The sequence below is a fragment of the Chroicocephalus ridibundus genome, chromosome 1 (genome assembly GCF_963924245.1).
Source record: "Chroicocephalus ridibundus chromosome 1, bChrRid1.1, whole genome shotgun sequence".
Taxonomy (NCBI): domain Eukaryota; kingdom Metazoa; phylum Chordata; class Aves; order Charadriiformes; family Laridae; genus Chroicocephalus; species Chroicocephalus ridibundus.
In genome coordinates, this window is record NC_086284.1 from 131,133,767 (window position 1) to 131,150,620 (window position 16,854).

At 44.4% G+C, this 16,854-nt stretch overlaps 1 protein-coding gene across 6 annotated transcripts in view; it reads left to right on the forward strand.

Moving 5' to 3' along the window:
- Positions 1 to 15,922, forward strand: part of GTF2E1 (general transcription factor IIE subunit 1) — a 54,254-nt gene extending 38,332 nt beyond the window's left edge. For 5 of the 6 annotated variants that reach the window (XM_063352150.1, XM_063352161.1, XM_063352171.1 and 2 more), the window contains 3 exons: positions 5,628 to 5,829; positions 10,604 to 10,851; positions 14,175 to 15,922. In XM_063352150.1, the coding sequence (XP_063208220.1) occupies positions 5,628 to 5,829; positions 10,604 to 10,851; positions 14,175 to 14,605 (881 nt within the window). In that variant the 3' untranslated portion in view covers positions 14,606 to 15,922. The remainder of the gene's footprint in view (positions 1 to 5,627; positions 5,830 to 10,603; positions 10,852 to 14,174) is intronic. The other variant, XR_010073308.1, reaches the window with a different exon arrangement.
- The last annotated feature ends 932 nt before the right edge of the window (positions 15,923 to 16,854 follow it).

Here is a 16,854-nt window from a genome sequence, read left to right on the forward strand (position 1 = left end):
ATCAAGAGCTCCTACAGTCTAATCTGCATTATTATTAAACCAGTTAACAAGCAACAGTTTTAACAATTAGCTCTGTGACTAGCTAAGTTCATTAAGGTCATTACAACTCTTTGCTTCAATTTAACCCCTTAGGTTGCTACTTCTAGTAGGTGAGTATCCTTATCATGTAGTGTGGTTTATGTTATGGTTGCTGATGATCCAGGTCTGTTGTAGCCACTCGGGCTACGATTTGTGTCTTTAATGATTCAGGAGAGAAATGCCTGTAGGTGCTGTCATAAACAGTCCTCTATATCTTGAAAATCAATGAGAAATGAAAGGAAGTTAATTACAATTTGTACTGACAGCACTGCCTATTACTTGGGTTGCTAAGTATTTCCATTACATGAGCTTGGATCGTTCGTTGGAGGGCAGGCGTGGGAATTGCTGTGTGGATTTTGTTCTGTTCAAAACTCTGTCAAACACTTAATTTATGATGAATTTTTCCTATTCTATGCATCCAACTAAGTTTAAATTGCTTTGGAAAATTTCATCAAAAAACAGTTTGGCCATTTTGAAGAATGGGCTGATGAGAAAATGGAAGAGGAGGCCGGAGAAATGCATATTCCTTTGCCTGTGTTATATTGTTCCGAATGACAGGTTGTACTGCGAAAGATTTTCCGTCTCTCTGGCTTGAAACAGGAAATTAATCTGATGACCAGGGCTCAAAGTTAGAAACAGAATTAGTTGATCAAAGAGCAGAGAGGCACGGGAGCGGAGACAGGCCGAGATTGGAAAAGAAGGATGGACAGGAAAGTCTGAGAAGTGAGTGAAGCCCAGGCTGAGAAAGCAGGACTAGATAGACCAGGACTTGCTAGCAAGGAGAAAAGGACTGTCAGATTGGGGAAAAGCCTGGAACTGAGGTGGGAGCAGATGGGAAGAGCTGGGTAGGAAACCTCAGGTTTGGGGCTAGCAGGTAGGATAGCAGGTTCCCACAAAGCACATCTCTTCCAAGAAGCTCAACCAGGACCCCGAGGTGTTTCCATTTCATCCTCCTTTTGTTGCCAGGAAGCAATCTGGCAAGGCATCCTGCTCCCTCTGCAGCCAATCCACGCAGCACTAGCAGGTTGTCATCTTCTCTGTTATTTCATTCCATCAAATGGCGAAGGCCTGTGCGGAACTGAGGGTTCCAGGTCTGCAGATCAACCATATGGCTGTCGGCATAGCGTCACATGGCGGGAGACATTTGTCCAGCTTCATGTTGGTAGGAACCTAGGAAACTCCTGTCCTTTCCTCAAGGCCTTAATACTCTCTTTTTAACATCAAATGAAGCACTCGGAGAGTGCTGAAATTAAAGTTGCTTATGCATCCCGTAACATTTTCTCTGTGACTTTTTTTTCCCCCTCACAAAACATGTGCTTTTCTCGGTGAGAGAGATGAGCTGTGCGCTTATAGTGCACTTTTTGTCTGGCTTGCTGAAAAAGAAGGAAAAATGTGCAGTGTGAGAGTCGAGGAATTACTTGAAGAAAATGGCTGCAAGTAGACACAGGAACATGATCCGATCCTCCAGGCCAGCTTAGTTTCTCTGTGGTGTTGGACTGGTCTCTGTGGTGTGGGACTGGTCAATTTGAGCTTAACTTTTCAAAGGCTATCTTTAGCTGTTGGACCTAACTTGTTTGAGATACCGGATTCTGCAGCCTGAAAGAAGATTGGTGAAAATACTGCACGCTCTTTGGTGAAACAGAAGTTTCAGGAAAGCATTTCTTAGGCATCTCAAATCAAGTACTGCTCAAATCAGCAGCTCCTTCTGAAATTGTGCCATCTGTGCCTTAGCTCACTCTCCACGTAATGGGAATAATGCTACTTCTAAAAGAAGGTTGTGGAAGATTTTGAAAATAAATTAGCTTAATGTTTTGTGATGCGGTTGAGAATAAAGAATTGGGTGAGGATGAAGGCTGGAGGAATAAAAAGGAGCTGAAAGATTCTAGTATAAAGTACAGTGTCATGCACCGAGCATCTAATGCAAGTGTCTCCTATAAACGTGGAGCTCAGCAACTGGAAACTACAAAGGAGGAAGAAAGATCTCGGAGCGTTGCTAGATCTTGTGATAATTGAGGCAGCACTTTCATGATCAGTTACACTGTGATCTTAAAAGGTCTCAGTGGCTATCAGAGAAGCACTAATGCTTTGGGCTTTTGGGAAAACTCATCTGGACACTTCTATATACTTCCAGCTTTACAGCAGAAAGATGAGAGCAAACTGGAGAAAGTGCTCAATGATGCTGATAGCATGGTTGGAGGAACGGGTGGCCAGTTTTAAAAGGCAAAGAAAAATGTGTGTCTTATTGAGCCTTGCAAAATGAAAATGGAGGGATGAGTAAGACAGCAGATCGTAAATATACCTGAAGGATTAACAGCAAGATGGAAGCTGGCTGAGCTGAGGTACGGTTTTTGGCTCAACAGTACATAGGCTTGAAATGAACGGGAATGAGTTTAGGTTGAAAACAAAATAGTTTGTAAGTATCAGAGTAGTGAGAGCCTGGGGCAGCATCCCAAAGGACAGAGTGGGAGAAAGACACCTTGTTGGGCTGGAGATGAGGCTTGAACTCTTCGAGAAGGGTGTGAGCAGGACCTGGGCTGAGGCTCACGAGGCTGTAGCCAGTTAAATGCATTAATTATAGCAGATGCAGCATGCACGCTTGGACATCGTGTATGCAATGCGTGTGGGCAGTTGACCTTTTCCTTCTCTCAAGTGAAATCAAGTCATTAGGAATTATCTCTAAATATTCTGGCCCTATACTTCAGAGCCTGAGCTGCTTTAATCTTAGTATGCCTTGGGGAGCCAGATTACCAGCGTATCTGCCCTGGAGAGTCTGGGAGCAGATGAGGAGATCTCTTTCAGATGGCTGGTTTTTAACGTGCAGCCAGAGCGCTCTGTTGAGTGCCTGAGCATATGTGGAAAGGAGGGGATGTATGCGCTCTCCATTAGCATTTCCAAAATGCAGGAAAGCCTCATGTCTGTTCGCTTCAGGATATCTACTTGTCCTGGTTTATGCAGCGTATTTGAATGGAACACTGTCAGTTGTGTAAGGGCTGAAGGAAGAAATACATTGTTGGAGTGGGAACATTGCCATTCTCAGCCTTTGGATGGCCTGCACTTCATGTTTGTCATATGCAGTTCACATCTGTAAGGAACATGTGTCACTGCTGATGTGATGTGCCATGTCATAAAAGCTCCGGTGACAGTTTGTGACCTCTTAAAGTCTAACAAAAGAGGTTTGCAACATATAAATGCCATCTGCCATGGCAAAGCAACTTCCCAGTTCTCTAATCACATATGCCTTTTGTGAAATGCTGCATCACCTCGAAAAAAAATCAGCATATTAATGGAGGAAGCTTGTCATTTCACTTATTCCCAGATTCTTTACATAATTCATCTATTAACTTTTTTTGTTGTTGTTGCTTATTAAGAACCCTGAGGGGTGGAAGTTGCAGCAAATCCATGATAGCTTTAGGAGTTCCGTTTCATTAGAGCTGTATTTACTTTCTGATTTTTTGGTACTCTGAATTGGAACCATTCTCCCTACGATCTTAATCTTTTGCAAATACTCATGGGGTTCACAGATGGAAGCGTGAAAAGTCTGAGCTGTCTCAGGAACATGTAACAGGACTTTGGGCGGGGGGGGGGGTGTAAAAAGAGGAGAGTTTTCCTCATTAAGCTGTGTTTGTTCACTTAGTCCATTATGGGAACTGAGATGTGCTAATTATTTTGATTCAACTTGTTTGCCAATTTGTCACGCCGATAGCCTTAGATGTGGGATAAGGAGACCAAACTTTGGCTTCAATTTTTGCCGGGCTGAGAGCTTATATAATGTATAGTTCTTGAATCAGTAGGGGCCATATTTACAGCCTGAAAAAATAAGCAGAGTGTTTCATGCTTGGATGGGAGAGAAGAGCACTTTACCCACTTATCCTTTACTTTGCATACTGCTGTTGTTGGGTGCTGCAGCTTTTACATGTAGATAAGAAAAACTTTCTAAAGAGAGAGTCTATTGCAGGAAACGTGTACATATTACAGGCCACATATACAACACACTCACATTAATTTATGAGTAACAATGAGCAAAAGCTACATCAGATGGTTCCAAGGTAGAAAACTGCATCTCTACAGACTGTGATGAGAGGCAACAGATCTACCTCCTGTCATAAACAGTGCTTTTGTTTGTTTTCCAAGAAGCGCGCAGGCATTGTCTAGCCCTCACAGCCATCAGTGAAGAAGTTAGGTCTGTTTTTATCGCTGTCTTACAGGCAGAGAAAAAGGTACACTGAAAAATGAAGTGACAAGACTAGCAAATCTGTGTAAGCAGCAAAACAAGATACCAGAAGCCCTGGCTTGCCTGCCTGTCTCATTACATCATGCCCGTGTGCCCTGGGCAAACCCCAGTCTTTCGACTGTGTTTGTACATAGCATCGGTGATATAGCAGGCTCCAATACCGATTGAATACTGATTTTTAGACATAAGCTTATCATTTCCCTGATATAACCTATCTTTCCGCTCCCTATTAGTAAAAAGAACTTTTCCTTTCTTCATTGGGGTATTGAAGGATGATGCTAGATGTGTATAGGTGTCACAGAACGGATAAATTTAAAAAAAATCACACAGGGACAAGAGAAATTGAGAAGCCTGTGAGCATTGTTCTGGATGTAAGTGTTCTGAGGCGGCAGAGGTACATTCTCAGTCCAGCACTTGCAAGGATAAGTCATTACACTCTGCTGCTCCTCTCGTCGTGGACCATATGGTAAGGTCCTACTGTGCATGTACTGCCCTAAGGGTCCTACTCGCAGGTGGAGCAATGAAACTGAAAAGCCTGCTGTTCAGGAGTTCGGTAGGTTTTTTGTAACTGCATTGCCATACAACCATTTCAGTTGCCTTCCTGATTGACCTGTTTTTATAGATCCCGATGAGGTCTGAAAAACGAGCTTATTCTTAATTGCCATTCATACAATTCTTATCTTGCCATTCTTAATTTCAAGAAGTGAATAAAGGGGTTAGGTGCGATAAGTTTTTACATTTGCTGCTCTGCAGTAATGACAATTTTGCATGTTTTGACCCCGAAACAAAAGGAGAAGCCGTCTTTTTTGCATTAGTTGCAGAGTGAAAATGGTTATACTAGCAGTTACTGCAGAGTGGTTGGTGCAGTGTAAAACTTCACCCTGCTTCATTGTGAAATTAGCCTGTTCGTGTGGCCTGGGAGATACCAGTGCAAGCACCTGAAACAGGTATTTGAACTTCTAAGAGTATATTGTGAAGCTTCTTATCACAGCCCAGTCGTAATTGACATTCAAAATGTGCAGCAAGAAAGAGGGAGTGAGATTAGGAGATGTCTCAGCAGAGGTACTGCAGCCTATCTGGGCTTTTCAGAACAAGAATCTGTACCCAACTGGGCATGACTGGATGGCATCAAAATGCTTGCTTTGTTTTCTGCTTAAATAATAACCAGGTACACTGTGTGTGGGAAGGGATTGTCAGGGGAGGAAAAGCTCTTTAGCGTCAAGCTAAAAAACCAGCAAAGCACTGCTGTTTGAAAGACTGTATAAAAAGCAGGGCCTGTTGCTTTCCTTCCAATGCTTTGCAACTTTTTTTGTTTTAGGAACTTTCCGCTGTACTTTCTGTGAGACTGAAGTGGAAGAAGATGAGTCGGCGATGCCCAAAAAGGATGCAAGGACACTCGTGGCAAGATTTAATGAGCAGATTGAGCCCATCTATGCGCTGCTTCGTGAGACAGAAGACGTTAACTTAGCCTATGAAATCCTCGAGCCAGAACCCACCGAGATTCCTGCCCTGAAGCAGAGGTGGGAATGGGCCTGGTCTTCTCTCACTGCGCTGCTTTCTTGTAGTGTGTTTGCCTGCTCTGTGAGGCTTTCCCAAACCTTGCGCAGCCTCTGGCTGCATTGAGGACTTGTTCAGCACCAACTGTGCAAGCAACTGACGGATTCCCCAAGGAGTGTGTGGTTTATAAGGAGACAAAGGGCAAGAACCATTCTTTACTAAACAAGGCAGATGACTTTTTTTCTGGTCAGCCTCCTGCGTGTAGTTTTCCGTGGGGTGGGGTACTCAAATTACCTGCTGCTTGCTGTGCTGCAGCTGGTATGTATATCAAGCCCTTGCCCCAGTATGCAAGAAATGCAAACTGCAGCCATTTGGGAAAGCTCTGAAGGTGCCATCTACACTGTCTTCTTTCTCTCAAACCCTTGTCTTTCATCTGTTCCTTTTGCTTTTACCCAGCTTTTGAAACTAAGCTATCTGCATTCTACAATTTGCACTTCAAATCCACATGTAACAACATTCTAGTTCAGAGGCATTACTTGTAATAAGGGTATTTTTTTCTTCTGATTTTCTCCTACTTGTTACGCACCTCTTCTTTTCGGGAGGAGACCATGTTACATTTAAAAACTCTTTAAAATGTTCTTACCCATGGGAAGTGACACTTTCTTTCAGAACATTCCTAGCTGTACAAAAACAGATGATGTTTAAATAATGCAGAAAGATGTGGGGAGCTGTCAGTTTTGTCAGCTGTGTGAAATGTGATGCACTTCTCTGTGTTTAAAAAAAAATAATTAAACACAAGATGGGGGGGAATGTACCATGAGGGGAAGCATTCCCACAGTGCCTTGGGGTGCTTGGCTTTAGTTAATGTGAGAGCAAGCAGGATACTTTTTTTCTCTCAAGCTAACCTTGAGAGAGAATGTTCCTCATATATTCATGCCAGACAGTTTCTAATTAATATAATAAAAAGTTCTTTTCTATTCATAGTCTTTTTCTAGCCAAGAAGGTAGCTAATTTTCCTCATAATTCTGATAGAAAAACAGAAGCAATATAGCGAGGGGAGGAGATTTTTTCCAAGGTCACTCAACATGTCTTTGGTGATATGGGGAGTCTTTGAAGCCGTTATGCCCAAGCTGAATCACTAGACTTTGCTTTAAAAACCCATTTGAGTAGTAGAACTGGGATAACCCCACCAAAAAGAGAGCGATTTCTCAGTCTTCCTTTTCTGCACACAGGAAATTATCACAGCAGAAGCCTGGTGCAGTCCCGTGATTAAATAGCAGCACCCACTTACTTGACTCTTAAATACTTAAAAAACATTGTAAATGATTAATTACTCTGTGCAAGGAATGACAAAATAAATAGGCGGCTTTTTAAATGCTTACTTGAATACAACTTGCTTCAGTATATTTGTGATTTAATTATTTATTAACTCATTAATTCAAAGCAGCTAATTGCATGAAAGCACTGCTGTGAGATTATTTTTTTTTTAAAGTGCCAAACCCTGGGTTATTTATTCCCTCCATTTTTATGGAGTCTTGAGTGTCTGAAATCATTGACAAAACTGACATTTGGTGATTCTGAAACAAGCAGAAAAGGTCATGCATCATCTCTTTGCACTGACACAGGCAACTGCATGTGTTTTCAGAAGAGTTACAGCTCTAAGCGACCACACTGACGTTGCATAACTGTCATTCACCTGCCGTGGGAAACTAGGCAGGTTGTCATTTATATCTTTCTAGGAGGCCGTTAATTTTCTTAATCTTGGCAGAGCATGAATTAGCCCCACAGGTTTCAAAATAAACCTGCTTTTTACCTAAGCCCTTCTCTGTGGTTTTCTGAAACAGATGGATTATAATATCCCTCTGTTTTCTTCTGTCAAAATTGCATGATTTTATATAACAAAAATCTTCGCAGAATTAATCTTCTGTGGTCATGCTATCAAGGACCATGGGTTGTCTGCTGTGAATTTGAAGCTCTTAAAAGCAGCTAAGTGAAAAAGTGCTTTATTTCAAACACAACACAAAAAGAGTTATCCCCATTATGCGGAACCTTTTCTTAATAGTCTGGGCAGGATTGAGATGAAAATTTCAAGTTGTTTCCCCATTGCACAGCGTGGTTTCTGTGGGCCATACCTCAGCTATGTCAAGGATTATTTATGTCACCTTTAAAGGCAGCTAACCACTCATTAAGGGATTTACATCAGGGTAAAACAACTGATGGGTAACAGAGCAAATGTAGCCGCATCTGGGCCACTGAGCTGACACTGTCTGAGTAGTTCCTAGTTGCAGGATGGCTGTGCAAAGTCTAGACCTAAGAGGGGGAAAGCAGATCTTGGATCTGAGAGAGACAGAGAGAGATGTAAGAGTGCACTCCCTTCATCTGCTCTGTGCTGCCCGTAAGGCAGCTTGCGCGTCTGGCCTTTTGCTGGTGCCTGATCCATGGTGTTTAATCCCGCACTTCGAAAAAGGGTTGCTGAACAGGAAGATCTCTTCTGGCAGTAGGGCTTGAGGGGTTGCTGACTCCTACCACCAGTGTTGTTGATGCAGTTCCACAAACAAGGAAGTAAATTGAGACACGTTTGCAAAGCTCACCAGGGTTTGAAAGTAGAAAGTGTCTACATGGTTCCACCTAAGTGTGGGACTTTGCAGTAGTTGGCTTAAACTAATCCATGCTGTAGGTGTCTCTTAGGGTTGTTACTTTCATTTTTGAAATGTTCCTAACGTTGTGGAATAAGTGTTTTGCTGCTAAATGATACCGCATAGGAAAAAAGTCCATTTCAGGCACGCTTACGGGGACCTCTGTGCAAGAGTATTGTTAGGCAGTTCCTGGCCCTGCTGAGTATTCAGCTGTCACGCTGCAGTCGTGGGGAGGGAGAGCTTGAGGGAGAGCTGCATTGTGTATCTTGTGAGGAAAGTGGATTACATAAAATCGTCAGGGAAACGCTAGTTAGAGATTTCTATTGTGTGGGAAGCAGAGTGGTGCTTTTCACAGAACACACGCCTGTCTTGGAGAGCTGAAAGGTACCAACACTTGAAATAACACACTGGGAAGAAGGTCTCTGTGTGGTTCCTTAGGTTACGTAAGCAATACATGTGCACGAGTCTTCTGCCCCAAAATTCAAGGCTGATGTGAAGCTGTCTTAGTGGGGCTGGCTGCAGGAGAGAACCGGCTAGTGTGTGGACACATGCGAAAACCAATGCTGTGAAGTATTTTGCTAACAGACCCCAGCAAGCTCGCTATTGGGAGGCTGTGCACAGCCCTCAATCCAAACTCCGGCTGAACGCACCAATACGTTTTATGTGGAGAAGCGAGATGATCACCTACCTGCTTATTTTCCTCTCACTGTTCACCCCAAAAAATCCATCAGAATTAGCTCATCAAGCAGTGGTTCAGTCCTTGCTGAATTAAAGAAATTGCATATTACTCAGGTCTTCTTCAACTACAACCTTATTTTAAGCTTCTCAGTTGGAAGAGAGGTCATGGGTACATAGCAGTGTCTGAACTGTGCTCGCTGACAACTTCTGGCAGCTGAGCTGGCAGCAGAGCCGGGATGCTGTGGGTATCCTTGATGGATTTGCTTTGGACAAGAGGAGGAGTCTAGACAGGTCTCTTACCCGTGAAAAGCCTTAGGTACTACTGGCAGTCAGATGACTGAAATTATATGGCTGAGGGCGGGTGCGGTCTGCAGCGGATCTGTTTCTCCGAGAAGATGAAATATGATTTTGAATTAGAGGAACGGTCACATTTGGCTTTCCCCCACCTGGAAAGCAGTGAGTTTCCATTCATCTGCTTTCCCTGATCAATGCATATGTAGCAGCACAGACCAGAGAGAGTATTTTAGGCTCATTGCCATTACTGTGCAGAAAATACTCCACCTGATGTCCTCTTTCCATCAGATCCAAGCAGGAATGTTTCTTTTCTCCATCAGTCTCCTGAGTTAGAAGGGAGCCTGGAGGAAAATGTGCTGTCTGCAGCTTGTCTCAGAAAACAAAGGAGGGCTAGGCTTTGACTGTTGTACCCTTCGCATCGGTCATCGCCTTTCTTTCTCCAGCTTTTCCACAATGAAGACAGTTCTGTCTTGCCTCCTCCCACACAGCATCACCACACAAAGCCCTTTGCCCAGCCCTAGCTAGTCCTCTGGTTTGAACGTGCCCTCTCATCTTTCTTCTCCTCTGCCTGGACTCCCCAGTGCTCCCACAGCTGTGGATAGTACAGATCTCCTGTGCAACACAGGAGACGTGACATACCATGCGCACTGTCACTCACAATTGAAGCAAGGGTTTGAACTGTGTTTTTCATGGTGAGTTAACTCCTTCGTGAGTCCCGTGATTAATAATGGTTCACAGATCTGAGCATGCTGGGTCTCTGCCTATCATCTGACTTGTTTAAACCTGGGTGCTTTTTTTATGCAGTATATGGTTGCTGTGTGAAGGCCTTTTCCAAACGCCAGATTACTGTTTGACTATGTTTTGCTGCTGTGGCTTTTATTTCAGGGTATTCTGGGATTTTATGTTTTTACGTAAGTGCATTAGAAGCCTTGGTGCTGTCTCTTCTTTTCAGTGTCTGTGGAGGAAGTTGCCATAGCCTCATGTAGGGTTTCCCATTAGAGAACCCCCAACCAAAGTTCCCCAAACCAGCAAGCTGGTGTAGAAATTCCTGGCACTATGTGTTAGACATGAGAATGCAAGTTCTCAGTGCAGATCATGGAAGATAACTAATCATAGTATGTGTTGTAATGCTGGCCAAGAAGGGGCTTGTTCTGAATGTTCTGTTTTTATATCTTTGACTTCTATGTAGCAAGGAACGTGCAGCTGGTGCTGGTTCAGGCACAGCAGCTGGCCTTGCAGGTGGACACCATCGGGAAGCATGGACTACAAAAGGACCATCGTATGAGGACTTGTATACCCAGAACGTTGTCATCAGCATGGAGGACCAGGAGGATCTTAACCGGTCTGCAAATGAAGGAAAGCCAGCCAGAGAGAGGCCAATTTGGCTACGGGAGAGCACAGTGCAGGGGGCTTATGACCCTGATGAGATCAAAGATGGTAAGAAAATTCACAAGGCAAAAGTACTGCTCTGCTTATGTGATGCTCTTAAAGTGCTGGCAAAAATATGTTTCCCTGTGTGTGTACAGCTGCTGCTCCCAACACTCCAGATTTTGGCTGCTCCCCTCTGCTGTGCAAAGCACCTGTGTGTAGGTAGATGTAAAAAATCCTGATTTATTAGATCCAGGATTGAAATCTAGGTCAGTAAAGCCGAGTTGCCCAAAAAATTGTTTGTGGGCTTCTAAAATGTTAATTATCTGTTACATCTTCAACCTTGAGTGTTTATTACTTTTGGATGAAGGTCTTTCAATTTCATCTAGAAAGCTGCCTCCCTAATAGGTCACTGCTGAAAAATAACATTTATTAACATTGGGTCAGTCTGAAGCCTACTGAATCTACCAGCAGTGGTTTTGTGCTCCCAGCCTTCTTATTGCCAATTGGTTTTGAAAATGTGTTTTATATGAAGAATATGTCAGAAATACAGCTTCTGGAAGTACAATAGGAAGGTATGTTACCATGGCAAGTGAGTCTTTATTGCTTTCTGTTTGGTTCTCATTATGTTTGCTTTTATTTTCATTCATGTTGGGGTCAGGTTGTCCATAGACTATAGTCAAGATCTTGTAACTGCTCGTAGAAACATTCTGCTTTGTTAAGTGTACTATTTCAGCTTACACACTAAAAATAGGAAATAGAGACTTTTTATTATTTGTACGGGAGTGAATCAATAGATATGATCTTCCAAGTTGTCTGAGGATTATAGACTGAAACTTTTGATGCCCTAGGAAGAGAAGATGGTAAAAGGGGACCGCATGTATCCCTGCATGAGACCCTGGAACCAGTGCAGTGCTCAGGAGAGGAGTGGAGTACGTAGGTGTAGCAGAACTGAAGAAAAGGGACGGTAAAATGTCTGTAACGTCCTTCAAACATACAGATCCCAGAACATTTTCCAAATAGATTAAATAAAGTGAGGTGATTGAAACAACCTCCTCCTGCAGTCTGTAGCAGATATTGTTGTTACTCACCAGCCATAGTGAGTTCTCACCCCATTTTTCTGCTAGACATTCAATTCACCTGTAGTTTTAAATTGGCTGCTTGAGATGATGTTTGGTGTACACAGCATAAATGTTCCTCAGATGCCACTGAAGGACATGGAGGGGGAGTGAGTATATCTCCTTACAGCATGATGGCATCGCTGCTTAACCTTCACCACTGCTGGAGACCAAAGAGGGGGCTTGTGGAAATGGCCTGAAAGTGCTGCTGCAACGCATTTCGATAGCTCATGGATGACATAAACAGGGAGGAAGGAAACTTGGGACTGTTGACAGAAAAGACCCATGGTGTTTAATTCACTGCTTGGATCTGGCAGGAACAGTTCTTGCAAGCAAGACACAGCCCCACGCCTGAGCCGCAAAGTCGGACTTTGTGGAGGTACTCCAGGCTGTGGTCACTTCACAGCTCTCAATGTGATGAGCTACAACATTATCTCACAGGGATGCTCTCTAATAGCCTCTTAGGTTCCACAGTCACGAGCAACAAGCTGAGCACAAGGCTGCCAACACAATGCCTTCATTCTTCCTTTCTTTCAAGATTTGTGCCAGTGCATTAATAATAGTGGTTTCAGCCATCACCCATCACTACAACTTCATTTACAATAAAAACACGAGTCCAGTGAAGCTAGGGGTGGGTCTTTTGGCCTTTATTTTACCACAGGAAAGGAGTGACCACAAACTCCCCCTGGCTTTTAGTGCTAAATGCAGAGCTTACTTCCCAAGTTCACCTGTTTCTCATAATTTTTTTCATTTCATAAGGATGAAAAATAACTGGTGCATTTTTGACCCTGGGGGAAAGGCTTGGGTGCCAACTGCCTGGATGTGACGCTGAAATCATGAGGGTCCTGGTCTTGGAGAAGCGGGCAAGTGTCATTAAAGTATGAGGGCAGAATGCCATCGCCTCAGCTCCAGCAATTGTTCGTAGGCAGCATCTGAGGTGCAAGAGAGAAAGTTTGCTATGGGGATGTCTGTCCTGCTTTTTAGGCCTTGTTTTTACATAAGGTTATCTGTATTTCAGTTTTTCTCCTGGGGTTGTTTATTTCCATACTGCCTGTAGTTTTATTGGTGCTGGGTGGACTCACAGTCCTCTCATCAAATGTAGGATTAAGAGACGTTTTCTGCAGAACGCCACTTTTTGAACAGAATTTTACCTTTTGAATCTGTGTACCCTGCCTACCCAAGTCATGCCAAACCCTCCCAGCTATTGTACAGCCAAGCTTACTGAAAGAGGAGCTGGGAAACGGCAGTCCCCTTCGAATAAGAGGTCCAGGTAAGCAGCCAGAGAGGCTGGCTGGGCTGTGTTTCAGCTTGGAGGGCAGGAGCTGGTTTAACGCAGGCTTCCACGCTGTGCTGCGCAGCTTGGCTGCAGGCTGTAACCTGCATCTGCTTCACAAGATAGATCCTGCTCGCTACCACCGTGTTCCAGTAATGAGCGGTAATGAGCTTTTCCCCTTCCTGCCTCATAGGTGCACCTCTGAGCTTACCAGGCACAGCTACTTTGAATGTTGTTTTATAACACATGGTTTCCGCAATATTCCCTGTCTGCCTGGATTCATCTGCTGCTCCATCTTAATCCTTAGAGATGAGGAGCTTGACAGGGCAGGGCCTGGTTTTGGTTCTGTGTTTATGGTCTGTGCCAGCAACACCCCATGGTCTTCATCACCACCACAAGTCCTCCAGGCTGTGGTCATACAACCTGTAAATTAAGGGGCAAAAAGGAAGGAAACAGGCTGTGCTTGTTCATCTGTGAAACAGCACTGAGATACTTGCTGTATCTGACAAGCATCATCATTAGGTGCGTGGTCTGGGTATCTGTAGCTCTGACAAGTGTCATCATTGAGTGCACAGTCTGAGTATCTGAAAGCCCAGATTTTGGTCCCAAGGACTACACTCTGCTGTACATTGACGAAAGGGTATCAGCCCAGCTGAGGGGTGCCTGAGTTGGGCACCTCCTTGGAGGGTCTTTTCCAGGTGCCTGCCCATCATGCGTTTGTTGTCTTCTCTTATGATGTGCTTCTGGCTGAGACTATTAGCTGGGAGCCACAGTGACTCCAGGCCTCCCAGCTCCTAGGAAATGTCAATACTTGCTCTGCTGTTATGAGCAAAAACCTAACTATCTCTGTCTTTTAAGGGAGAGGAGGAGCTGGCATAGAGAAAGGATGTGACTTGCCCAAGCGTGCTCAGTGGCGGTAATTAATATGGGTCCAGAAGGCCTTCAGGGCCGTCACCCAGATCTCTATGCGGAAATGATCATTCCCTTGTGTCTCTTCCCAGGGGGCCGGGATCTGGATGCCTTCCAGGAGCGTGAGGAGGGCCGGGCAGCTCTGGATGATAATGAGGAGGTGATGCGTGCCCTGCTTATCCACGAGAAGAAGACACCTTCTGCTTCAACAGTCACTGTCGGAGGTGCTGCTCCTCTCTCCGGTGCCAACGCTAGTGACTCCGAGAGCGAGACAAGCGAGTCGGAGGAGGAATCCCCTCCCCGCGCTCCCACCACAGCCACCACAACATACGGGCTAGAGGATGAGGATGAGGATGAAGAGTTTGAGGTGGTGGCAGAGGACCCCACTGTCACAGTGGCTGGGCGTCCGCACTCCTACAGCCAAGTGAGCCAGCGCCCTGAGCTGGTGGCCCAGATGACGCCAGAAGAAAAAGAAGTTTACATAGCCATGGGGCGACGCATGTTTGAGGATATGTTTGATTAACTGCTTCCTGCCATGGCATTTTTTTAAAAGTGACTTTTTAAGCCAGAGACTCCCTAGTAAAACAGAAGACTGAAGTGCATCTTTCCTCCCCTGTGCACAGGGATATTGGGGCTTGGGACTGCTAATCTCGGGCATCTTGCCCGCCAGAGACGGGGAGCAGGAAGGCTGCATGTGCCAAAACAGGTAGAGGAGGACAAATCTCAGAAGTGAGGATGCTTGCAAGGTAAAAATCTGCTTCAGGGTGCCCTGCACGGGCACTGCTTTAACATTCTCCAAGGCCCCAGCAGCTGCCTCTCCCCGATTGCTTTGAGTTGATTTTTGTTGCAGATCCTAGTGAAGTCCACACCCCTGCCCTCAGAGGACCCGAGTGCTCCGTGGTCTCATCAAAGTGCTCTGCAGAGGAGGGTGTAAGTAACGTTACAGCTGCCTGTGCTCAGTGAGGGGAGAGGAGAGGGAAGCACTCATCTGCTGATGGCAAGCTTGGGCCAGAGTTGTAGCCAACCTCCTGCCAGCGGCCACTGGAATGGCTATTTCCAAGCAGACCTGTGGGCAGCAACCTTTTCTTGCTCCCATTCGCTCCTTACTAGGTCTTGACACCTCAAGGTCAGGTGTAACTTAAAGCATGCAGAGTGAAAGCCTTGGCAAGCGCACAGTCACTCATTGTCAGTGTAATGAAAGCCCTCCATGGATCTGAGCTGTCAGAGCGCTCCGGCTTATCAGGAGATACCTTCATTTTTCCAGTATTGCTGCCCGTCGCTTCTGCCTGGCCCTGTCCGAACTCCAGTGTTGCAGATGGTTCGTAGTGGGCAGGGCCACAGTCAGGCAGTGCCAGAGAAATAGCATAGCTAGTTTTTATTTGCAGTCACACCAGGGCTGTATCATTTTAGTAGGAATTATGCAATTTTGAGTTCTGCTTTGGCACTCTTTTACCATAGAAGAACATTCATTAGTGCCTACAGAGCAATATCGTATTTTTAATGTTTTTCTCTTTCAACTGAAAATGTTGTTTTTTTAAAATTCTTGTGTTTTCCTATCCAGTACTACGATAAAATAAAATGATAAAAGAATTTTGTGTTCCAGAGGGTAGGGGCAGTATTATGTACTGTTCAATTTACATGGGCGGCATGAATTTGCTGTTCACTGAGACTGTAAATCTGTTTTATACTAACTATGCTTTCTATGTTCTGCTAACCTTGTAATGCCTCCTTTGTGGTTTTATTTTCAGCTTCTTGATATTTTGGACCCCCGTCTTTTTTTAAATAGTGTTTAAATTTGCTTTTAAGTCATTTTAAAGAGGAATAAATAAACAGAAACTTCTCCCCTTTGTCATCTTCCAGTTTGTCATCTGCCTAGTTGGCAATGTTGTTTGCCTTATCATTTTGATTTACTCGATTCAAGAAAAAAACCACACAGTTTGAGGCTCTCCGTTGGGGGAAGGCCTATTTGAAATCCCACTGCACATTGTTTCTCCTTACTAGAACTTCCTTGAATGCCTCCTGGAATCTCCTGCGCTTCCGGGAAGGATGTTTCATTACACCGATGCTGTAGGGGAGGCCCTTTTTGATCAGCACTTCCACTCCTTTCCCCCTTCCTCCAGGGAAGCACAGGTTGATGGCAGAGGTCTCACAGACATTGTATCGCTGGTTCGAATGGTACTTTTGTGTAGACAGAATTCCAAGATCTGCTATCAAGCTTCTAGATATCAAGCCCCAGAGCTGGTAAGTCAGATTCGGCGATCAGCTAACAGAAGAAAAGTGCTGCACCAATTCTGTCTAGATTTAATCTGGTTGAATTCAAGGTTAGCGCTGGAGAAAAGCAGGAAGGTTTACAAGGAGCCAAAGACAGAAACTGAGAACGAATCCTGAACACAGTACCAGGTACTCATGCTTGTAACTCACTAGTGGTTTATACTGAGTTTTCAGTCTGCAAAATCAAACTGTAGCTTTATTAAAGCTTTGGTGAAGAAATAATGGGTTTTACTAAAAGAGCACTTACGCTGCATCTATATCCAGCATAATCATCTATAAAGTCGTGGTTTTACTTAATGAACACCTTTAATTGTGGTTTGTACGGCAGCTGTAATTTTTGTCGTTCAGCAAGGCATGTCCTGCACGTGAGGGAATCAGTGCGGTGGTTTGTAGGGCAAGCCTTCCGCCTTTCCTCCACCACATGCAGCCCTGAGGAGGACTGGCAAGGTCAAGATCCACGAGCAGATGCCATCATTGTTTCCTTCCCTTTTTAACAGCTTC